Source organism: Danio rerio, chromosome 3, assembly GCF_052040795.2.
Source record: "Danio rerio strain M-AB ecotype USA chromosome 3, GRCz13ab, whole genome shotgun sequence".
Classification (NCBI taxonomy): Eukaryota; Metazoa; Chordata; class Actinopteri; order Cypriniformes; family Danionidae; genus Danio; species Danio rerio.
In genome coordinates, this window is record NC_141023.1 from 7,332,523 (window position 1) to 7,358,071 (window position 25,549).

The window sequence follows — 25,549 nt, forward strand, 5'->3', positions numbered from 1 at the left end:
ACTGTCATGGAGCATATTTCTAACAATAAGCTTGAAGAGTTGTCTGTGGGGCTGACGTCACAGGCGAGCGCCCCGAGGGCAGCGCAGTCCGTTTATAGCCTCATGTTAGCTTTTCAATTCTTGCACTTTCATTTAGGATCCAAAGTTGTATTTCCGTGTGATGATTATCCAGCTGGACAAAACGTGTAAGTGTAGTGAACAGTGTTTGAACACAGAGCTTATTATTTGCAATCTTCGGAAAGCCTATGAACAACTCCTATAGGGATTTTATCGAGGGAACCAGTTTCATGCTAGCAGCAGATTGGCCTACAAGGTGACTTCATAGTTCCTCCACTCTATTGGCCATCGGCAATGGACGATGGCATCGTCTATCGGCCCGACCCTACTGTGAACTTTATCCATTTGAGTACATGAAGTAATATAAGCACAGTAAAACCCAATAAATGAAGAGAACTCAAACCATCTGACTACTGTAAAACTCAAGTTAAAGCAACTCAAACGGTAGGAGAAAATTGATTGCTACAAATAATAATAATAATAATAACAATACAAATAACAATAATTAAATAGTTATGAGAATTTCACGAACATTTAATAATGTACAAACATATTCATAACTAAATCTGTATTACCTGTGCGAGTGGAGAGACAGATGTGGCTGTGGACACTGATGTGATTGTCTTCACCCCCTGATTGGCTCCTCCCACTGGTCGGTGTCTCTGGCTGTGATTGGCTGTTGCAACCGGTGTGGGCGGAGCACTGACAGGTAGCTGTTTAACAGCGCTGCTCTGCACAGACAGGCTAGAGACGCTGTTGCCCTGAGAGGAGCTCTTTTGCGCCGTGGGGGCGCTGTAACCCCCTGCCACGTACCCCGGGTGGAACCCTGCGCTCTTAGAGGCGGTGTGCTGGTGCATGCTGGGTAATGCAGTGGGCCTGGAGACCGGCGAGGCGGTGGGCGTGAGCTTAATGATGTTTGAACTGGGGTTATGCGGTGATTTAGTGATGGTGGCCTGCATGGGCGTGATGAAGCCCGGTTTGGGAGCCTCGTGGTTTTTGGTGACGTGGAAAGGCGCTGTGGGTTTAACGTTAATAACGGAGGAAGCGTTCGGAAGAGCACGCGGCTGAGGTGATGCACTATTGCTGGATTTGATGAGACCCGCAGGAAGAGTGACTACAGTTTTATTTGTGATCTTTTGAGGCGCGTGAAGGGGCGAGGCTGTAGGAGGTGGGCGGGGCTTAGCGGGAGACACGCCTATTTTTGTGGGCTGGGCGACCGTTGGTCGCTGGGCGGGAATAACTGAAGGTCTTTGCACTTGTGATAAGACGCTGACGCCTTTAACAGATGGAGATGAGGAGGAGAGGATGCTGGTAGATGGAGGTGGCGGGGGGGTGTTGGTGCTTTTCTTGGCCTGCTGTGGAGGCGCAGGTTTGGGCGGGTCGCTGGACGGCAGGCTGTCGGACTGCACCAGGTCTTTGGCGGCGCTGCTGAGCATGGCCAGCGCATGAGAGATGGAGTCCAGAGACGGAGCTATCAGATCGTCATCCAGAGAGTCCGACAGGCAGATAGGCTCCGGCGGGGATGGTTGTGGTCGCGGGATGGCAGGGGTGGAGGGGGTCTGCGAGGGGGTGTCCACTGAGACGGGCGGCCGCTGGAGCACACCACTGTCCTGAGGCTTGGGTTTGGCTTTCGGAGTAGGTAGCACCCGTTTCTTCACTCTGAAGGAAAGGAAAAAAGGTTTTCAGTAAGTCAAGGAAGCAATAAAAATAATCATGAGAAGTTATAGTCCTGCAAGTTATTCATATAGTGCCTTTCCAGTGTTTAAAGACACTACAAACAGTAGGAGAACCAGACAAACAATACTTAATAAAAGGTAGAAACAAAAAAAACAGACTAAGACCTTGATCACACCAATGTGTTTTTTGTGTTGAGAGTAGGGTTGTCACGATACTGGAATTCTGTACCAATTGATACTGAAATTTTAGAAACGCTTATTTCAGATACAGGGACACTGGAGCGCTTTAAAGCCGCAATTCATCAGCGGATCGCTCGTATGTCAGCTTAGACAAACCAGTTGAGCAATTGGACTTTGAAACGCTCCAGTGTCCCTGTTTCTGTGGTTACATGCTGCAAACAGCGGTGAGTTCGGTGAACTGATGACGACCAATCACAGTTATTTCACACAATGGCAAATCAGCGCTGTGTAATAACGTGCTTATCAGTGTTCAAATGTTAGCGGGAATGGACAATATTAAAGTTTCACTGTCGATTGGTCTCTAATTTTAATATTGTGACAACCCTAGTCTTTTTTTTGGTTTTCAAATGCCCGCGAGTGTCTTGCGCTTTGCTTATGCACCCTACGCACCTCGCAGTTTAACTGCCTGCGGAGTCTCGCGTTTCTGTCGTTGTGCTCTGTGTCTACAGTTTAAAAACTCTGAGCAGAAAAAGCGTGCTACGTCAGCCTTTTTGCATTGTCCAATCAAAAGAAAGCAGAGGCCGGGTTTCCATGAGGTGAAAGCTGTGTTTGTGTTGTGTTTTAAAGATGGTGTAGAGATTAGTGGTCACCATACCTGAAAACATTGAGATGTGAAAATAAGGGGTACACCACCCGCTAAAATTGGTTGTTTTTAAAAGAAAAATCACCAAGATCAACATGTTTAGATGTTGTTATTATTATTATTATGTGTATATGTGTGGTCAAACACGCACTCAAAACATAGTGTCCACTTTTGCACAGCTTCAAAACGCATGTACAGAATCCATTTGGGAAATAATCTGCCAATGGAGTAAGCTAAATAATCTTATGTCAAAAGGAATAGCAAGATTATTTTGCTTACCCCATTGCCTGTATATTTTGCTTGTTTTAAGGGAAAACTCAGTTAACATTGGCATATTATATCTTAAAACAAGGCATTTTGTTTTGCGTGTCTAGAAAATGCTTCTTGATTTAAAGGGCACCAATGGTGAAAAATCTTCTTATCCAGCTGTTTGGACAGACATGTGTGTAAGTACAGTGTATAGACCGTCATATTGGAGTGATATAAACACATCCAGTCCATTTTTTTTGGTTATCAATAACAATATTGGCATATCATTTCTTAAAGCAAGAACAGATGTTTCGCTTCTCTAGAAAATGCTCCCTGATATAAGAATTTTTGGATATTTGGACTAGAAACAAGACAAAAATAAAAATAAATAAAAGCATCTTTTGCAATGAAAATGATGACAGAATTGTCATTTTCAGGGGGAAATATACTATTATAACAAATAATTACAACAACAACATTAACAAAAAGGAAGACTTTGTTCATACAATCACACACATGCATGCATTGGCTGCAAGTGTGTACATCTAAGACTACAACATTGGCATGTTATTTAACCCTTTTATTAGAGAATCACAATTTTTTTTAGGTTACAGAATAGAGCGCATTGAATTAACCCTCTCAAGGCAGGCGTTGCTGACTTGCAACAGTTAAAAATGAACTACCTTATTACTCCAGATACATATTTTCTGAGTTTTTTTTTTTACTCAGAAGTACCAGGACTTGGTTGTCCTTTAGCAACAAACAGTTTCCCCACTTGCTCACCAGATGACACACACACAAAAAAAAGTTTCTTGGACTACCACATGACAAAGTGACTTGGAAACATGACCTCCTCAATGAGGATTTGAGATATTGGATTTGGATCCCATATTGTTTATGTTGATGTTCTGCCACTGAAAATCAATTTGTTACATTGTTTGAAAAGTTGTATATAAAAAGGTAGTGTTCATATCATATTCAATCGTCAGTGTCTAATTACTACACTTGGCCAATGTTGCAAATCTGCAACATCCCAGAACACCTTGCATGTGAAGGTCTCTCTAAAAAAAAGTCAGGATTCTATTGTACTACCCCATATGATAATTTTCCCTAAATATCAGATTTTTCCTGTTTTTAGAAATTAATTTGAGCCTGAGAGGGTTAAATAAAATATCTAAACACTGTATGAATTACTGCAGCTCTCAATTTCTCATGCAGTGTTCAGCGCCATTTCTGGAAAACGAATGGAAAAGACTTCACTAGACATAAAGGGGTGCAACTTCACGGTCATCATACTTAACTTAAAATCCCTTCAAAAACGTAAAGATGTAACACTGATAACAGAATCAATCTGAAAACTAACATTTATAAGCACCTGAATGGTACACAATAATGAAGGTGCACTATGGCAAGTAAGTGGGTCAGCCTCATCATCTGGTTAGTGTGCAGAAATAACCACTTCCCCTGTGGAGAGGAGAAACTTACGTGTTTGCCGTGAGGTGATTGTGAGCTAAACGACTCTCCTTAATCAACATCCTGGAGAACAGAGAGAAATGAAGAGTTTTACTGGGTCAGTTTTATGCACAGAAGCCTCTAAAAAGGACCATAAACACACCTGGCCTGCATCCATCCTTTGGGCCAGAGAGGCTTGACCTCGGTCTCCATGAAGACCTTCAGGTAATCTTCAGGAGAGAGTGAACTCTGAGCCTCAAGCTCGTAACAGCTCAGCTTCACCCGCACGAGGTTACACAGCAGAGTCCTGCGCAAACACACACAGAGGGAGAGGGGTAGAGAGAGAGAGAGAGAGAGAGAGAGAGAGAGAGAGAGAGAGAGAGAGAGATCAAGGTCTTGTGGAAATCAGTGTCTCATGTGCATTACATTGTTTCCCACAAATAGGCAAGGGACGATAGCTGGTTCCAAGGTTTTCCATGCTATACAATCAGGGGCGGACTGGGCATCTGGCAGACCGGGCAGTTTCCCGCTGGGCTGACGTACTTTTTGAGCCGGGCTGATCATCATCTTAGATCTGATTGGCCTATAAACGGCTTGGCAGCCTATAGTGTTTTTTTTTGCCTTATTAATTGACGATGCTGTGATCACTGATCTGTGACTCTCTGAAAGTAAGATGCTTTTTTTCTGACAGGCGGGGCGGCCCATGTGACACTCTGCAGCCCATTGATTCTTTTCTTTATTGACATTGGGCTGGCCCAATCACGAACTCCTAGTGGCTGTTTCTCAATATGCGTTCTTCAGCGGTCTTGCGTCCTCGTGTTCTCGTGAAACGTCATCATCAGCTGCCTAAGTTCAGTTCCAATACTCAAGACTGCAAGTACGGAGGACGCGTGAAACTTCCCGGATGTGTTCTTGATATCGAGGACGCACTGATGCAGACTTGAGCACCGAACTCGCTCTGGAAGTCCCAGAAGTCATTGCGACTGGAGGTGGGAAGCGCTGCATTTTATTTAGATTTATAATTAAAGTTCATAGATATAAACTATTTACCTCAGGAGTTTCTCTAAATGAAACGGTGAAAGTAAACATTACCATGTACATCTTAATAAAGGAATAAACACATTAAGGGTGTTTGTTTGCTGAAATTCGTATTAAAATATGTTTTATTTATATTGTGCAGAGTATATTTATAATGTTTTTATGCAAAGTATATATTTTGAAAAGGGGAAAAAGCAATAAATCGTTGTATGAAGGCTGTAATGTTTAAATAATTTACCATTTAAAACACGTGAAGGTCATGTGACCATCAGGATGAACGCAGCATCCCATTTCTCAAAGGATGCGTTCTCTGCCCTCGCGGTCTCCTGAGTTCGTTCTTCCGAGGACACCTGGCAAGACCGCACTCTACAAGAACGCAAGTCCGTTCTCTGCGTTCTTGGAATTGAAAAACAGCCAGTATTTTGGGGCTCTGTGCGAGCGTGCAACGTTGGTGTGCATTTGTCAAACAGTGGAAAGTCAGAGAGAAGAAATGGTGGGGAGGCGCAGAGAAATCACGGGAAACACACTGCCGTTTCATTAAGCGGTTGTGAAAAGTTCTCTGTTCATTCTAGTACACGGCTAAAAACGCAAATCACGTGACCACACACATACTGCACACACTCTGCCGAGAGCTGCAGCCAGTAGTTCAGCTGGTGCCTCGAGCATAAACCCGAGGTGAGAGAATAGTGCATGTCGGACAGTTCATCAAAGATCTACTGCTGGATCTCATCTCACTATAGTTGTTAACCGTGATACTGAATTGATCTTGTTGTCTCTATCTAACAACTCTTCTGTCTTTTTTAATCACTTGTTCTCAGGTAACTCTGTTTTGGCTGAGTGCAAAAAAAGCTAATATATTAATTTATGTAACCACATACACTGATTCTGCACATTGATTGATTGCTTGTCTTAATCGTATACATTTATTGTGAGTTATACTTTTATAATGACCATTATTGATTATTAAATCTGATATTCTGCAAAAGACACGGGGTAAAGTTTGTTCTTTTCAATGGAAATGAAAGGAGACAGTTATGTTTAAGCCCTGTTTTGTTATAAATATGCAGAGTGGAGATGACGCTCATATAAATATGCAGCTACACGAGGCTGTTTGCTGTCTGTTAATCATAATATCAAAATGAAACAAATTTACTTATGTTTTTTTTTTGAAACAGCAAGCAGGATGAGGTGAATGAGGTTATAATGTACACTGTTCTCTTTGAAGATTTACTCATGCATTAGCAGGCAGTTTTTGTTATGTTTATTATTTAATATAGACTGAGTGAATAGTGTATTAAATCAGCTAAATTGGCTGTAGTGTATGAGTGTGTGTGTGTGTGTGTGTGTGTGTGTGTGCGTGCGTGTGTGTGTGTATGAGTTTGCATGGGTGATTTCCGATACTGGGCTGTGGCTGGAAGGGCATCTGCTGCATAAAACATGCTGGAATAGTTGGCAGTTCATTCCGCTGTGGCAACCCCTAATAAATAAGGGACTAAGGCGAAGGAAAATAAATGAATGAATAGTGTATTTTTTAGAACTCAACAAAAATCTTTATGGACAGTTTACAGAAATTAAATTGAGATTAATGTTTGTATTTATCTATTTATTTACTATATATATGGCTTTTGTGTTTTTATAAAATAGGAGTTGATTAACATATTGGACATGCACAGATAGATAGCATTCTGATTGAATGTAGTGGGCCACTCTGGCCCAAAATGCCAGGGCTGATTTTTTGCCCCAGTCCAGGCCTGTATACAATAGCTGTTATTATAGATTATAGACCTTTTTCTAGTTATCTAGCCCTTCCCCTTAAGCCTGATTTATACTTCTGCGTCAGGTGACCGGCGTAACCCACGGCGCAGGCAACGCGCGTAGCTGTGCATTTATACTTCTGCGCACTGTCTCTGTCGGTCTGCATTAACACTTCCGAAACGCTGGTGGGCAGTGAGGTGTAAATGTTCTTCTGTGTCGAGTTTCTTCGCTACTTTTTTGCTTTTCCTGAACACTTTCGGGATGTTCAAGTGGCTCAAACTCGCTCATTTTGAGGCAGGAACCGGCGAACGTGCAACAACTTTAACTATGAGGTAAACACAAAACAAAACTTTCCATCCGGAGCTCCTTCACGGGACTCCACACTTGTAAACAATCGCTTGCGCGGCGTCGCATCATTCGCGCGCCTCTCGGTCCCGCCCAGACTCGTCAGCGCTACCAAGCCGACCAATCACAGAGCTTACGCTACGCGTCGTTGCGACATGTAGTTACATTTTTTGAGAGGTGCACATCAGCGACGGCGATGGCCACGGCGAAGGGCTATGCGTCAGCGCCGTAGCATACGCCGGTGTTTGACGCAGAAGTATAAATCAGGCTTAAGCCTTCAGCCTTCAAGCTAAAGAGAATCAGGACACCGCTACCCCTTTACATGAATGCACAAAACGAAGTGTAGGAGTAGGAGGAAGGGCTAAGGGGTGGAATTGAGATTGGGCCCAAGTGTTTACACTCTGCTTTTAATTAAATGACATCTGCAAATGACGTAGTGCAAAACGAGTACAGAAAGTCAAACTTTTTAGTTTATATAATTCGTAATTTACACGGTAGAACCTAAGGAAATATTTCCCCTCCCTCACCTCACGTCTCTTGGGTGCACAGTAATATTTTAGGTGATGAAGCAAGAAATCAAGCGGCATGTCGGTTAACCGTACATATATAGCACTACATAACAGGGACGTTAAGGATTACTCTGTTTTAGTTAACCCTTTCAATAGATAGACCTCATCAAGACATATTAAGCGTAGACATTAATAGGATAAGTTATGGCTTGCGCTGTGAGATGCGTCCATGACTTTACACATTACAGTAATAATCAAGTGTGCACAGGTTTAGGGGAGTTGACCTTCACCTGAGTTTGTCGTCCCACACAAATTTCTTCCTGGGTCCCATCACTCGTTTTCCAGGCTTCTCATCGTCCTCCTCCTCTGAGCCGTTCCTGTCGAAGTCTTCAGTCTGCTGCCTGCACAAACACAACACTGATGTCATGTCCACACTAATAGGCGTATTTTCTCTCTATTTCGGCCTCTGTCCACGCTACAACGACATTTCAAAGAAAATGAAAATGCATCTTTTTAAAAACGCTGTCCAAAGTGGATTAATCTGAAAGCGTTGTTTTCGTGCTGCAGTGATGTGACTGTGAAAATGGATGTTTTCGAAAACAATGTCACACTTTAGTCAAAAGTGCAGTTGTTCAATCTAGATTGATTCATCTTCAACCAAAGGGGCCACAAAGAGAAATATGTATTCAAGTCATTTTTTGATCTTATTTTACCAAACTAAACTGCATTACCTTTTAGATGACTGAAAACGTCCTGACAACACATGAGTAAATTATAGCGCTGTGAATAATAGTTGCAAAGTATACAGATTAAAACTGACAAACACTCAGATCGCTAAGTAGACTATTTTAATATCCTCTTTTCTAATATACAGTTGAAGTCAGAATTAGTAGCCATCCTGAATTATTAGCCCCCTGTATATTTTTTCCCCAATTACAGAAGTTTTGTTTCAACAGTTTTGTTTCAACACATTTCTAATCATAATAGTTTTTAACCCATTTCTAATAACCGATGCATTTTATCTTGGGCATGATGACAGTAAATAATATTTGACTTGATATTTTCGAGATACTAGAATTCAGCTTAAAGTGACATTTAAAGGGTTAACTAGGTTCATTAGGGAGGTTAGGGTAATTAGGCAAGCCATTGTACAACAGTGGTTTGTTCTGTAGAAAATCAAAACAAATATTGTTTAAAATGCTTAAAATTATCTAAAAATGTTAAAAATTGCTTTTATTCTTGCCAAAAAAACAAACAAACAAGACTTTCTCCAGAAGAAAAAATATTATCAGACATCCTGTGAAAATTTTCTTGCTCTTTTAAATAGGGGTGTCAAAATTAATCGTTTCTTCGGTGCACCGCGATGCAGACGCGGACAATTCGGTATCGGTTCAGTAATAATCATAACCGGTTATTACTGACGTCATTTACCTCATTTGCGATCTGTCACGAGGGAGGTGATCGCGAGTATTTACGACGCTCTAACTATTTAAAAGTCATAAACTGTGCACAATTTCACCGTGTGTGTTTGCTGGATCAGTCTTTCACTGACATATACAACAAAAGCCCCATATTTCACTGAGATCGAGAGAATGAAAGCACTCCATTTCTTTCTTTCTTTCTTTCTCTCTCTCTCTCTTGCACGCACGCACGCACGCACACACACACACACACACACAGTGCCCCTTTGACCTGCAGGCGTGGCTTTTCTTCTCCTCTCGGCTGTTTTACAGCGTTATTTCTGGATAAAGAAACGAGCGCGCGTCTGCAGAGTTTTCTCCACCGTGTCTATCATACATCAGCTGTGAGATCGCTGCTGCCGCCTGCCACTTATCAGTGTCACTCATCTGTGAAGAGAGCAGCGCGCAAGAGCCAATCGCAACCGTTTTTGTTGAGGGTGTGACCAATCAAAGAGTGTAAGAGAACTAGACAAGGATCAGAAAGTGAGCTGGATATTTATATTTGTTTATATTATTTGCTTAATGCTCGAGTTGGTAAAAAGTACAGTTTATATATCTGACTGTTTGTATTAAAGGACAAAATTTTATTACAAATAATATATAAATATAAATATATTCATACATTTTAATACAAGAACTGCTGCTGTGAAGAAAATATAAAACCGAACCTTGAGACTAGTGTAGGTTCACAGCTCTTCTGTTAAACATCATTTGTGAACTATTTGAATAATTCTGACTTCAACTGTATAAGCTAAGCTTACACTGAAGGAGATTTGAGTTTCCTGCAAATCAGGATAAATACATATGATATGCAGTATTTTTGTAAAAAATTAAATGAACAGTACACGTTAAACAGCTTGAGGAAATAAATGTTCTGCATATTCACGTACATACTGTACATTTAGTGGAATTTAAAGAAAACTGGTCAAATCCTAATAAAAAAAATTCATATGTAATGATCATATTTAAATATGTCAAATGAATGTGATTCAACGTCGGTGCTTTTTGTATAAGGGATTCATAATGATATACAAAAAAAATTTAATAATCTTAAACATATATGTTTTCACTTTATATTGTAATTTTTTAATCTTTTTTTTTAGTCATGAAACAAATGTTGTGCTAGTCTTGGGTTTCCTACTGTGACGTTTATCTAATAGAAATAGCTTATTGAGTAAAAAAAGAATTATTAGACCGCTTGTTTATCCTCCCTCCTCCCAGATTTCTGTTTAACGGAGAGAAGATTTGTTTAACACATTCCTAATCATAATAGTTTTAATAACTCATTTCTAATAACTGATTTATTTTATCTTTGTCATGATGACAGTAAATAATATTTGACTAGATATTTTTCAAGACACTTTTACACAGCTTAAAGTGTAATTTAAAGGCTGAACTAGGTTTATTAGGTTAACTAGGCAGGTTAGGGTAATTAGGCACGTCATTATGTAACGATGGTTTGTTCTGTAGACCAGAGGTTCTCAAAGTGGGGGTCGGGACCCCCCGAGGGGTCGCGGGACAATGAAGGGGGGGGGGGTCGCCTGGTGATTTTCAAAAATCAATTAATTTTTATTAAACCTTAAGGCTTACTGTATTTTATCAATAACCTACTGAAGAGAAAAAAAATTGTGGTTTATAGTTACTTTAAACTATATAGTTACTATAGTAGCTTATAGTTGCTAGTTCTATTGGATTGCGACTTCTCGGGTAATTACATTATACTAAAGACACAGCAATACTGTCAGATGCAGCAGATTTTGTAACACCAGGTTAAACTTTCTAGCCCATTTACAGCACTGACATACATAAAAAAAAAAAAAAACTAAGAATAGACTTGGGTCTATTGGTGTGTTTGTGCGCGTCATTGCATACAAGGTTTCTGTATTTATAACCACCACCTCAGAGAATATTGGGGGTCACGAGTCACTGGCATTGTCATTTTGGGGGTCGCGGGCTGAAAAGTTTGGGAACCCCTGCTGTAGACGATAAAAAAATACCTCAACAGGGCTGATAATTTTGACCTTAAAATTAAAAACTGCTTTTATTCTAGCCGAAATAAAACAAATAAGACTTTCTCTAGAAGAAAAAATATTATCAGACATACTGTGAAAATTTCCTTGCTCTGTTAAACATCATTTGGGAAATATTTCAAAAAGAACCACAATTTCAGAGGAGGTTTAATAATTCTGATTTCAACTGTATATTGGGCAGCATATTCCTGTTTATGTGAAACTAATTAGATGGTTTGCCATTGGTGGTACTCATGTGATTGACAGCTCGAACACATCAGTGTAGACCAATCAGAAACGAGGGAGAGCTGTATTCATTTGATGAAGAGGCATGATGGTGCACCCATGGAGAAATGTGATGAATATTCCAATATTTTACTGCAAACATTCAGACTCTTACTTGGCGACTTTAGCCATGCAGTCCATGTTGTATCGCGCGATCTGCTCCGGCATCACACTGCACACGGCCAGCTTGAGTTTGAGCAGCGGCGTCCGCAGCCGGTCGTCCTGGATGTTCAGACTCAACTTCTTCAGACGCTTCAGCAGAGCCTCTTTATTACAGGGCACAAATGCCTCTAGATGAGTGTAAACAGCAGCGCGGATTGCCACGGGCTGCTCCTGCACCTGCAGCTCAATACTACACACACACAGAGAGGGAAATCAGCTGGAAAACACACCAGAAAAAATACAGAAAATAACACAACAGCAATATGAACTCACTCAAGCAGGATGTTGTTCATGTCCAGCGTGAAAAACTTCTTCCTGCCCTCCATATCAAACAGACGAGACGCCTGAGAGAACAACAAACATTTTATTAATAACTAAAAATCACCCTTAACTTCACTTTTAAGCCAATTTTAAAGGGGTCATAAACTACCTCATTTTTTATTCAGTACTTTTCTATGAGGTACATTTATAATTTCAAGATTTTTACTTTAAATAACTCATTACTTGGAGATAATTGACCATTTTCGGTGCTGTTTTTGACACTAATTTGAATGATCTGTTTAAATGGGTGTGACCAACTTGAAAGTAAACGCCCACTGCTCTGATTGGCTGTCAGTTTTGCATATTAACAGACATATTTAGAAGTTAAACAGGCTGTAAAGTAGAAGTGGGTGTCGATTTTCAGTGGGGGCGGAGCTTATCCACCTTATTACATCATAGATCAGAGCATTCCTTAAGCTGTGGTTTTATCAGACTGACTTCAATGTGAGCTGATTTTAAAGCCACCACAAATAATTGAGTACTCAAACTTGCAGGATGTTTTTATAGTACCATAAGCTTTCATATGCAAATAAGATCAACAGAAATGTAATTTCTCAGTTCATGACCTCTTTCAATCAGAATCCACTGAAGACACAGTAATCATGTAGAATGTTAAAACACTGCATATTCTCAGACATCAGTGATAAACTCTCATCTTCTGATTGATGGACACTCTCCAGCTTTCTCTCTGACCTCTTCCTGTTCTCAGATATCACTGTATTCTGTCTACTTTCTATCTCACTGATCTTCCTCCTACACCTCGCTCTACCTCGTCTCCTCTAAAGAAAAGATGGCACACACACACACTCAAATATGTGGCTCTGATAGGCATTATGCATTTTATACTGTAAAAACTGCTTATTATATGGCCTTAACTGTACTACTACCCCTAAAAGCAACATTCACAGAAATCCTATGGCAATTTTTAAATGTGAAAAGACATTAAGCATTCTGAATTACAAGAAAACAAGGCATTCCCTCGTAAACTACATTAACAGTATAACAACTAGGTCATAACCCATGTTATTATAGATTTTTCCTTGTAAACCAGAACATGCACACACAGCTGAAAATCCAATTAAAAAAAGCTAGCGGAAAAAAAACAGCCATTTCCAAGTCCTGGAACTATGACCACTTTAGAAATACAGAGTTAAGCCTGCTGTATACTTTTGCATCAAGTGATCGGCATGACCCACGGCGAAAGCCTTGCACGTAGCCGTGCATTTATACTTCTGGATGCTCTTTTTGTTGCTCTGCAATAACACTTCCGAAACGCTGGCTAGCAGTAGGTGTTTATGTTTCTCTGTGTCGAGTTTTTTCGCTGGTGTTTTGTTTTTCTGATCGCTTCCTTACTGTTCAAGTGTCTCAAATTCGCTCATTTTGAGGAGGAAACTGGCGGACGTGCAACAATATTAATCAAAAGGTAAACACAAAACAACAGTCTCCATCCGGAACTCTTTTATGGGACTCCACACTTGTAACCACTCGCTGCATCAACAAATGTTCTTAAATCGATGGTTTAAAAAAGCTAATAAACATGACACAGTTTTTTCATGCACCTGTCATTTCTGAGATCTTGGGCTTTTTAGCCTTTTATTAAGCGTCTTTTTTTGTTGGTACAATCTAAATAAAAGATTCAATATACACTTAAGTGTTTCTTTTGTAAATGCTAATCTGTTCCATTTGTGTCCAAAGATTTCAGTAGCAGCATATTTTAAAATACAATTTCCCCTCAAAATTACTAACTAGTTAACCAAGTAAATAACTAACTAAATAACTAAACAACTAACTAACAAACCAAGTAACTAACTAACCAACCAACTAACCAAATAAATAACTAAACCATTAACTAAATAACTAACCAACCAAGTAACTAACTAACCAACCAACTAACTAAATAAATAACCAAGTAACTAACCAACCAAGTAACTAACTAAACAACTAACTAAATAACGAACTAACCAACAAACTAAACAACTAACTAAATAAATAACTAAATACCTAACCAACTAACTAACCAACCAACCAACTAAATAAATAACTAAATAACTAACCAACCAAGTAACTAACTAACCAACCAACTAACTAAACAACTAACTAAATAAGTAACCAAGTAACTAACCAACCAAGTAACTAACTAACCAACCAACTAACTAAACAACTAACTAAATAACCAAGTAACTAACCAACCAAGTAACTAACTAACCAGCTAAATAACTAAACAACTAACTAAATAACTAACTAACCAACTAACTAAATAAATAACTAAATAACTAACCAACCAAGTAACTAACTAACCAACCAAGTAACTAACTTAACAACTAACTAAATAAATAACTAAGTAACTAACCAATCAAGTAACTAACTAAGCAACCAACTAACTAAATAACCAACTAACCAAATAACTAACTAAATAAGTAAACAACTAACCAACCAACTAACTAAACAACTAACTAACTAAATAACTAAGTAACTAACCAACCAAGTAACTAACTAACCAGCTAAATAACTAAACAACTAACTAAATAACTAACTAACCAACTAACTAAATAAATAACTAAGTAACTAACCAACAAGTAACTAACTAACCAGCTAACTAACTAAATAATTAAAAACTTAACTAACCATCTAAGTAATTAACCAATCAACCAACTAAACAACTAACTTACCAACCAAGTAACTAACCAACCAACTAAATAAATAACTATGTAACTGACTAACCAACCAAGTAACTAACTAACCAACTAACTAAATAACTAAACAACCAAATAAATAAATAAACTAAATATCTAAGTAACTAACTAACTAAGTAACTAACAGCCAACCAACTAACTAAACAACCAACTAACTAAACAACTAACTAAGTAACTAACTAACCAATCAAGTAACCAACAAACCAACCAAGCAACTAACTAACTGACCTACCCGCATTAGTCCCAGTCATGTATTCTCTCACACTGCATCATGGGATAGCTTAGCATCCATCGAATGCACACTTCAGAATCTCGCTGGAAGTAGTAAATCATCAGAGTACTTCTCGACTACTGTTCTTTTAATACTTTAACCTCAGACATACTATTCTGCATACTGTTTTTCATGTGCTATATCATATGGAGGTATGCCATTTCAAATGCAGCTGCTGTTACACCTTAGGTGTCCATTATTTTCTAATAATTCAGTTTAACAGAGTCAACTATTCTGCTAATACCACAGTCATCACAGCTGCGGATGCTGTATTTCAGACATTTTTCAGGTGTGCGGCACTAGTCTTTTACACATCTCATCCTCATCTCAGTGATTTTTTAATGGCTGTTGACTAAGCTGTGAAATAAATGAAACCATTCAGTGTAATGATATGGAGTTGCAATGCGTTCAAAACCTGCCAGAACTATTTTAGTTGTGCGCTTATCTGAAAATAACTGCACCTTAGAGAGCATGAGTCCCCAAACTCAGTCCTGGAGGGCCAGTGTCCTGCAGAGTTTAGCTCAAACATCCTTCAATACACCTGGCTGGATGCTTGATTAGCTGGTCCAGGTGTATCTGACTGAGGTTGGAACTAAACTCTGCAGGACACCCGCCGCCCTCCAGAACAGAGTGTGCACACGCCTGCCTTAGAATGTTCATCAGCCAATCAGAATCAAGCATTCAAGAGAATTTCTGCATGAGCAATAAACCTGCACAAACTGCACAGGAGCTGCTACAGCTCTGCTTATAGATAAATATAAACCTGCACTCACCGCCCGCAGGTCCTCGATACGTTTGAGCAGTGGTGCAGGCAGGCTGTTGGGCAGAGGCGGTGGTGGCATCGGCATCATCCCACTCTTCTGCACTCGCCCTGTAGCTCCTGCTTTGCCGTTCTCGCTCTGCCCAGGGCTAGACGGCTGCGGAGAGTCCAGCAGCCCGAAGTCCAGGTCGCCCATCAGCTCTTGCAGCATGTCGTTCTCTGTGGCTCCACCCAACAGTGACATCATGGCCGGGTCAGCGGTGATGTCAGCCATGGACAGGTCATCAGAGGGGGCGGCAGCGGAGGTGACGGCCGGGTTTGGAGGAGCGCGGACCAGCTTGACTGCGGATACTGGGGACTTCTTGCGGATCTCCTCTTTCTCGCGGGTGAAGCGCCGCAGCATGGCTGCCAGAGACAGAGAGTCCTTCATCAGCTTCTTCCTCTTCTTCTTCTCCGGTCGATTCAGTGATGACACACTGAGAAAGACAGAGACAAACAAAATAGAAGTGTTAAATATTGCTATTGTTTAAAGGTGCAGTAGTTGAGTTTGACACCCAGTGGTTAAACTAGGCATTGCACGCCTGGTAAAAACACACGCAAGTGCAGGTTGCCAGATTGACGATACCAACAAGAGCGAGCCTGACTGTCGAGCCTAAAGGCTGATTTAAACCGTGTTCTAACTCAAAGCACTGGCTCGCAATACATCTCATGTGCTTTATTCAGTGTTGAATGCTAATAATGTGAGTTTGAACGTCATTTTACATGACATTTATTGCCAAACCACTGAAAGTAGCAGCAGATAGTTCACCTCAGATCTGGAGAATAAAATAAACAGTTTCAAAGTGAACTTTAGAACTGTGACTCAGTGCAAGCAGACACAAATCATTGATTCAGCATCTACATTTAATAATGTTAAAGAGGTTTAATGTGTATTGATTAGATTATAAACCTCATCATTTCGCTGGAGTGCAGTGAGTGCACTATTCTGTGCTTCTGAATGGCTGTGTTTAAATTTGTGTTGCGTTTCGTCTGATGCAATCAGCCAAACTGCTCATCACTGCAAATCTCATCATGTAGCGTGTTGTTAGGACACAGGGTTACAATGTAACCTGCTCACCTAACGTTTAAGTTAGTATCATTTATAATATTTGCTAATTAATAACCCCCTCATGTGGAACTCTGGATCTCATTTTGGAGGCTGCTGCTGTCCACTGGAGGTCGCAATTCAGTTAAGGACGCTCACTTTGAGAGCCTTTCCGACTGAATGAATGAATGAAATATGCGGTTTTCCACCAAGGCAACCCGCGGTGTTGAAATATAATTGGCTAATTTGGCAAAATAAAAAGACCAAAACAAAGACAGCCGTTGCGGTACGTAACTCACATTTTCAAAGCAGAATATCAGCATTGTTTTTCAGATAAACAAGAATGTTCACTCAGCATGTTTCTGAAATATCTGCAAACATATTACGGTATTTTTACGCTTTAAACAGAGTCAAAAACTAACATACAGCACCTTTAAAGGGCCATGAAACCCCCTTGTTTCAGCAGGGTGTTTTCACACCTCTACTTTGGAAAAAGTCAGAAAAGTGGGCGTGTCCAGCTCTGTTTAGGGGGGAGTGTCGGAGGAAGAAAAGAGGCTTGGTATGGGAGTGTCTATTTGGGCGCGCTGAATTTCAGAGTCAAAACACACACCCACAGCGGACAATGTGACTGTGTTTACATGGACATCTGTTGTCGAATTATTTGCCAAATTATTAAATGGTGGACTTTAACTGCAGTTTGGATCTTTCATTCAGGGAATTCATTCATGTCCCTCCCGACAAACGAGATATTTGATTCGAGGAGCTGCTCTAAGCGTGTATTTTTCATGCAATGTTTGATACCGCACGGCGAATGAGAGAAAAAAAACCTCTGCATTTCCCGGAAACTTAGATGCACTCGGCAGGTAGCGTCAGAAAGCCGCGTGTGATATTCCGGTCACAAAATCCAACACGAGGTTATAGTTTGGTTGTAACTGTTAGTGCTAACTTGTTTACACTCGGTGCAATAGTTTGTTTAATACGAATAAAATTCGAAAATCAAAGAGCACTGGTCGCTCACTTACCAAATCTGTAGAGACAGGACAATCACCAGCAACTAGAGCCGCGTCTTTATTTAGAGGAGAGTACAAGCGAATCTGGATGTCAGCATTTGCAGATGAGAACAGCTCTCAGGTAAACAATAATCCTCCTTAGACACGTAAGTTATTGTTGTCGAGCGTCGCGTACACTGTTAATCCACACGTGACTCTGAGCTCTCACAGAGAGAAAATGAAAACAAAACTTAACTGCAGCAAACTATGAAAGCAACACTTCACGCTTGTTTTGCCAACACAACGTGGCGTCTTTGCCATCTACACTGTGACAGTAATGAATATTAATGAAGTTGCACAATAGAGCGCGCTGATTGGTTTGAACCAAGCCTTACTCATGCATTAATGCAACACACTGTAAGACGTAATAAGACACACTCTGGCACAGACGCCCAGTCTGCACGCTGGAATACACGCTATTATGTCATGACCGTGACGCAGCTTCAAAAATTCGTTTCAAACCGGAAGTACGAATTTGCTTGAAATAACGCAAAAACAACCAATTATCACTTTTTAGTGAAATATAGGTGTCCTAATAGTGTTTTTAGCAGTGTGGGACACATATACGACTGTCAACAGCTCAAAACATGTGTTCTGGTGTTTCGTGACCCTTTAAATGAGAAAAATAATCAAAGTGGCACAGTAAGGAGATTAAGACATTTCTACACAACCAGTTAGGGTTGCATGATGTTGGGAAAAATCTGACATCTGACATTGCAATATTTTGCTTTTCCGCAATATACAGTTGTCAGAATTATTAGCCCCCTGTATATTTTATCCCCAATTTCTGTTTCACATTCCTCATTTCATATTTGCCATGATGACCGTAAATAATATTTGATTTTTCAAGACACTTCTATACACCTTAAAGTGACTTTAAAAGTGTAACTAGGTTAATTAGGGTAAAGTTAGGGTAATTAAGCAAGTCATTGTATAATAAAGTTTTTTTTCTGTAGACCATCAAAAAACAAACATTGCTTAAGGGGGCTAATAATATTGACCTTAAAATGCCTTAAGAAAAATTAAAAGCTGCTTTTATTCTAGCCAAAATATAACAAATAAGACTTTTTTCAGAAGAAAAAAATATTATCAGAGATACTGTGAAAATTTCCTTGCTCTGTTAAACATTTGGGAAATATTTGAGAAAGGAAATAAAATTCACAGAAGAGCGAATAGTTCTGACTAGAGATCTGTGCGGGACTAAATTTTGAATCCCACTCCCGCCAGGTTTTAGCCCGAACCCGACCGCTCCCGCTTATATTCAGCATTTGTTGTCCCGTTGCCCGACCCACCCCGTATTCTACCCATTTTTAACCCAGATCCCGCTAAAGAGCAGGGGAAGAACAAAAACGAAATCCACCCAGCTATACAGAGTCCATACAGCCTATGTATGTATACACACACACACACAGACAGACAGACAGACACACACACGCACACACACACACGCGCGCACGCACATCAACAAAAAAAAATCTAAACACAGCATTGTGCTGTTTCAGTCATACACATAACGTTACATATGCGTGCTCGCTCGCTCGGGAGTCAGGAGCGATATTGCTAGATGGCCCGCTCCCGTCCCAAATTACACCTGTTACCGACCACTTCCGCGCTTTATACGGAAATTTATTCCTGCGCCGCATAAATCTGGGGCTGCGGGACAGCAAACCTCTTTTGAAAAAGAGTTTTAATGTTAGATGTTGTTGGAATGGTTCTGTAGGGGAGTGCATCTGCATAAACATACAAATAAAATAAATAGTGTTTTATTGCTTTCCGAGGAGTCCAACACCATTCAGGTGTATAGTAACTGAATAAACAACTGCAAAAAATACAGCAGTCTTCATTTTATAAATTATTCAATAAAATTAATGGTTATTTTCAAGAGTTCACACTTAGCTGATGACTGATTATAAAGCTAGTTTAGCATGCTGTCCCGGGAGAGAGCCCTGAGCTCATAAGACCCTTGAGCCCAGGGCTCCCTCCCGTTTGCAAGGAGAGAGGGGAGTTTGAGCTCAGGTAGATCTCGAGAATTCCTCTGTTGTAGAAGCTAATGAACAGATAGGGATTGCTCTTAAGAGATAACCATTTTCTAGGAGTATGTCTATGATGCCAATTTGGATTAGTCAATTAACTTAGGTTGCATGTTTTTTGACGGTGGGAGGAAACCGGAGAACCCAGGGAAAACCCACGTGAGCATGGGGAGAACGTGTAAACTTTGCATAGAAACGTCAGCTGGATGGTAAGGACTAGAACCAGTGACGTTCTTGCTGTGAGGCAACAGTGCTAACCATCTAGGAAAAGAGAAGTAGGGGTAGAAGGGGGGATTCTTCAAAACGAAGATGGCTGTCATATGGAACTTAGGGTACTTATAGTGACTTAGGAATCGCCTGATTGGTCAATCATAAATTGGATAACAAGGGTCTGGCAGCAAGCAACCATAAGCACCCAATCCTCTCGAAATTAGTTTATAAATAAACTTCACAAAGTTGCAACGGGTACAATTTCTTGTAGTTGTCATTCACATCTCAGATTTCCCACAGTGAAAGCATTTGAACTAACCCCGGTTTGGGAACTTTGAATTTCCTGGGTTTCTTCTCCTCCAGTCCTCCATCCTGCTTCTTTTTCCTTCGCTTTATCACCCGCTCCTCTCCCTCTTTCTGTCAATCCAAGCAGAAAACATCAAACGCTGTTAATCACAACATCAGATAAAAATCCTCCAGCATATATCTAACAGAAACTGACCATAAACACAACTTTACATTCTGACATCTGGTAAAAGATCGCCATTATTGCATAAACGAGTTTCATTTGCAAACCTTTGCAACTTTAAACATTTTGCAGAAATGTACAGTTAATGTTTATTTGGTATTTTTTATTATGTTTTTTTTTTATTTTACAGCTTTTACCTTACGATTGTTTACTTCACAATTATATTATTTACACTTGTTGTTCTGTCGTCTTTCTCAAGTACCAATTTACCATAAATAAATCCACATGCATGTATGCAAGCATGATTCAGTCATGTTTTGATTTATTATGCAAAAAAAAAACTATTTATAAGGGGATAAACACAGTTTTTTATTGTGTGAATTAGAGCTGCACAATTATCGTTAAAAGATCGCGATCTCGATTCGACCCCCTAGACGATCTTAATCCAGCATTTCTACGATTCTGCCAATCATATTTTCAAGTTCAGGAGAGAAGCAAAGGCAGCTGAATGAGTCTTTTCATTGTTTCACACACATTGCTCAGTGACATTGATACCTCCATATGATGTTGAATGAGTCGCATACTGTATTTACAAGGTATAATTCACCTAAAAATTAAATTTTTGTCTTAATATAATGATGTTTTCCCGATCGGGAAATCACACGTGACGTGAGCTGCTGACCGTGAGCTGTTATCACAGAGAGGGCGGGTGCGCATTCTAATGATAGATGCACGCGTCTCCTTTAGTGAACAGAACCTTCATATGTTGCGAGTAACAGGTAATATAGTTGCAAATAATATTCAGTTTGTGGCACAGAGTGATCGTTTGGGAGCCGCGCGCGAAGTATGAACAAGAACTTAGCAGCCAAAATGAAACCGAAAGTGTGCACTTCATTTAAATGATCATATCGCATTTTAGAGTTATGATTACGACAAGCATTTGATGTTTTTTCTTTCATAGCGAACACACAGTTGTGCATGAAAATAAATGTTTACAGTGTCAGTATAACTACTCTAGCCTATATATTGTTGAATATAATCTGATAATGGCTAAAGTCTGATTTTACCAGTGAATAAAATTTTCTAATATGACAGATTGCAAGCATAAATCTCAAACATAAAAATTCAACATCAGAATTATTATAAGTAGAATAGAATTATTTATAGAAACCAGTAGACCTACACATAATATTATTATCGAGGTTGTGCCACATGTTTGTTTTTACCATACATTTATTTTACATCTACAGAATAGTGAGAGAATCGTGATCTTTATTTTAAGCAAAAAAATAAATAAAAATCGCGATTCTCGATTTAGCCAGAATCGTGCAGCTCTAGTGTGTATATAGCCAGCCTCTAATGGTAAAAACTAATGAATTATTAATTTTTTATAAAAACAGTCCGCAGAAACACTTTGACTGACATTTTCTCTTTCTACAAATCATCGGGGGGGGGAAAGCCCTGCCCATTACGCCCCATTCACATGGGGCGTCAGCGTCAGCGCTTCCCATTCACTTTGAATGGGTGACGTCAGGCGTTGCCGAACTGCATTGTGGATCTGTCGGCACCAATTCAGAGGCGCTGCTCGCTGCAGAAGTTGGGACTAGCTCAACTTTAAGCGCCGACGGAAGCATCAGCCAATCAGCCCACTGTATGCAAATACATCACCTAGACAGTGGCCTATTGCTGACTGAATTTTATTGGTTGACGCTGCTATGACAATTGCGTCAGCTCCAACTTCAGACACGCCTTCAGTTAAGCGTTGACGCTGAAGCCCCAGCATTAGTGACCATCTCTCGTTTATTGGCATAAACAGCCGTCCGCTATTTGTTTTCACCTGCTGAAAATAACATTCACGATTTCAGTTTTCAATAGAAATAACTAAGGGTGTCACGATCCTCCAAATCCTCGATTCGATTACATCTTCGATTCTAAAGGCACGATTCGATTAGATTTTCGATTATGATTAATTAATTAATTACCAATTAATTATTTGTAGCCTACCGTTTAAACTACCTGACCTGGATGGTCTTTGTTTTACCCATAAACAAATCATACAGTAAATGAATAAAGGCAAGATACACACATAATTACCACCAGTCAATCACTTTTTCTGTGGGACTCGGGAATAGGCAGTGATCTTTGTCATTATAATGGCGTCAGTAAAAAAGACGCACAACCAATAGGAACCAGCCAACAGTATCTGAGGTGTTCGCTAAAATGACTAAGTACAAGTGAGTGAAAGATTGAAGCAGTCCTCTGACTGCCTGGACCTGCTCTCTCGAGCGCATGGCTGCGAGTGCGTCTGTGTCTGTGTGGTCACGTGATGCGCATTTTCAGCGGTAGTGAGGAAGGAGGGCTGCTCAGAAATGCTACACGCCACTGTGGATGTCAAATCGTTGTCGTTCTAAAATGCCATTTAAAAACAAAGACAGTGTAAACAGGGCCTGAGTGTGTACTTTTCGCGAGCGGATTTGCAACGGGGGCGGGCGGAGGATCGCGATGCCGGTGTTGTCTATCGGACGAACTACGTACATAGCAGAGCTTGCAAAACTGTGTTTTTTTGTCGACAACACGAACGTTGTCAACATAACTCACTGGAAATCCACACCGGCGACTTCATTGAAAGAGGAGAGGGTTTAAGTTCTCTCGACAGGTCTCCTGCTTCTGCAGTTTAACAAGCACTTCAACAAGCCTGTTTTTTTCCCGCTTGGCAAGCCAAGCTGACGTGACATGGGGGCGTGGCAGCATCGACGATTCTATTTTTTGATTCAATAATCGAAATTGAGCATAAATTTCGATTGATTTCGATTAAAAATCGAAATCGTGACACCCCTAGAAATAACGTTAGCCCTGTTTTTTAATCTGTCACTATGCTGACACACAGGCATTTGTAGCCCCACCCTCTTTTGGAAGGTGCACAATCTCATTTGAATTTAAAGCAACAGTCACCAAAATAGCACAACTAGGATCAAAGCCTAAAACGGTCAGTTTCAGAGTTATGAAACATTATCGGTGTGCTATTTTGAGCTGAAACTTTACATACGCACTCTAAGGACATGAGAGACTTATTTTACATCCTGTAAAAAACAACATAATAGGTCCCCCTTTAATTTGCAACCCCACAAGAAATTAGCACACATAAACGTAGGCAACATAACTCCAGCTCCCTGAATCATCAGCTACAGCAGCGATCATGAAGGTGCACGACGATGATGATGATAATCACCTTAATGTGATTGGACTCTTTTCCAGCATCTTCTCCCTCAGATTCAGATGCCACCCTGAACTGCAATGTGCCAGTGTTGATGTAGAAACCTCCCAGTTTAGTGGTCAGAGATGCAGGAACCAGTTCATCATACTGTGAAGAGACACACACACACACACAGACGACATCAGCTTTTACTAATGCAAAAATCAAATATATTCACATTCATACACTGATACCGTAGTCAACATTTAAAGTGGATCAAAAAGGTTTTCCAAATTTGTTCCAAGACAAGAATGGGTGTTTAATAGTTTTAGGACAACTTTGATGAAAGGTTTTGATACACTTCAAATATTGACTACTGAATATAAACATAGATAATACAATTCAGGACACTCTTAAAGAAGACATTACACATCTGAAGAGGTTTTCAATGTAAAATAAATGTTAAAATAAATGTTACAATAAATGTTAAAATAAATGTTAAAATAAATAAATAAATGAAATATTTATACATTAGTTGAAGAGATATTTTTGATCATACAACTTGAAATACGTAAATTACGCCAGATATTAAGTCATGAATGTGGATGAACAGCAGTGATTCAATATATTCACAGATTTATCAGCAAAATACTTTGATTCATGCAACATTTTCTGACTTTTAAGTAGGGTTGTAACAATATACCGGTATGACGGTCTACCACGATTTGAACGTGCACGATTATCATACCATGAACAATTGCATATCAACGGTTTTAACCCTTAAAGACCGAGACAGCCGCCCGCGGCTAAAAATAAGTATTGCTCTTAAATGTTTAATAACTTTTGATCCGCTGATCCGATTCATACAATTCAAAGATTGGCATAAAGAAGAGAATCTCAGCTTTCCAGTGCTGTATCACATAAAATTCGGACTTACAGAGGCTCCGGAATCAGTGCGGTTACGTCATCAAAATTTGACAACGCTGATTTGACAAAGAAACGCTCGTCACTGTGTCTCCGGACAAACCAGACATGATACATTGATGCATTGTCCCTCCTCCACGCCCAGATTGGTTCAAACTCGCTATATCACAACCAATAAGCATAGGTTTCACTTTTGTTTGTGGACCAACAATGAGCTTTTTGAACAACACAGAATGAGAGATAGGCATACATTTATGCGCGGCTAAATAAAACGCAAAAAAAAAGTTTTGCATGAAATAATTCTCATACTAAGTACTTTTGCATGCACAGCAGCACAGAAACATGACAAAACAGTGACACAGCAAAGACGAACTGCTGCTCTTGCTGTTTTCAAAAGACACAAATGAAGGTGCAGCTGTTTGTCTGCATTGCAGACAACCATATCCAAATCCATATCCACAGACAACCATATCCATGCTGGCACATAAAACCTAAAGATGGTCCATATTGAATCTAGTTTCGTTATGTAACTATTTATAGTATAGTAAATATTTATATCTATTTTTTTACTGAGGATTTGCACCATGTTTGGACTTTATTTGGACTTTGACACATTATTTATTATTTTCTTATTTTTTTATTTGTTCATTGTAAGTGGTGTTGTTTATAGTAACTGAAAATATATTATTTGGAAAAAGTCAAATTTGCTTCACTGTTCTATTATT

General features: G+C 39.8%; 2 protein-coding genes and 1 long non-coding RNA gene across 6 annotated transcripts in view; 1 reads left to right on the forward strand and 2 right to left on the reverse strand.

The window, feature by feature from the left end:
• Positions 1-25,549, reverse strand: part of rbfox3b (RNA binding fox-1 homolog 3b) — a 997,536-nt gene that overhangs the window by 40,138 nt on the left and 931,849 nt on the right. The window lies entirely within an intron of this gene.
• Positions 1-25,549, reverse strand: part of ubn2b (ubinuclein 2b) — a 45,724-nt gene that overhangs the window by 10,341 nt on the left and 9,834 nt on the right. For 2 of the 4 annotated variants that reach the window (XM_087242942.1, NM_001104940.1), the window contains 9 exon segments: positions 23,937-24,068; positions 20,558-20,655; positions 15,879-16,341; positions 12,094-12,164; positions 11,774-12,010; positions 8,195-8,305; positions 4,421-4,564; positions 4,291-4,341; positions 633-1,716 (listed from right to left, as the gene is read on the reverse strand). In XM_087242942.1, coding sequence (XP_087099068.1) covers positions 633-1,716; positions 4,291-4,341; positions 4,421-4,564; positions 8,195-8,305; positions 11,774-12,010; positions 12,094-12,164; positions 15,879-16,341; positions 20,558-20,655; positions 23,937-24,068 — 2,391 coding nt within the window. 4 annotated transcript variants of the gene reach the window in all.
• LOC148679714 (uncharacterized) lies at positions 1,293-25,394 on the forward strand. Its single transcript, XR_015941956.1, has 3 exons — positions 1,293-2,100; positions 2,143-3,793; positions 24,585-25,394. It is a non-coding gene; the product is annotated as an uncharacterized LOC148679714 (long non-coding RNA).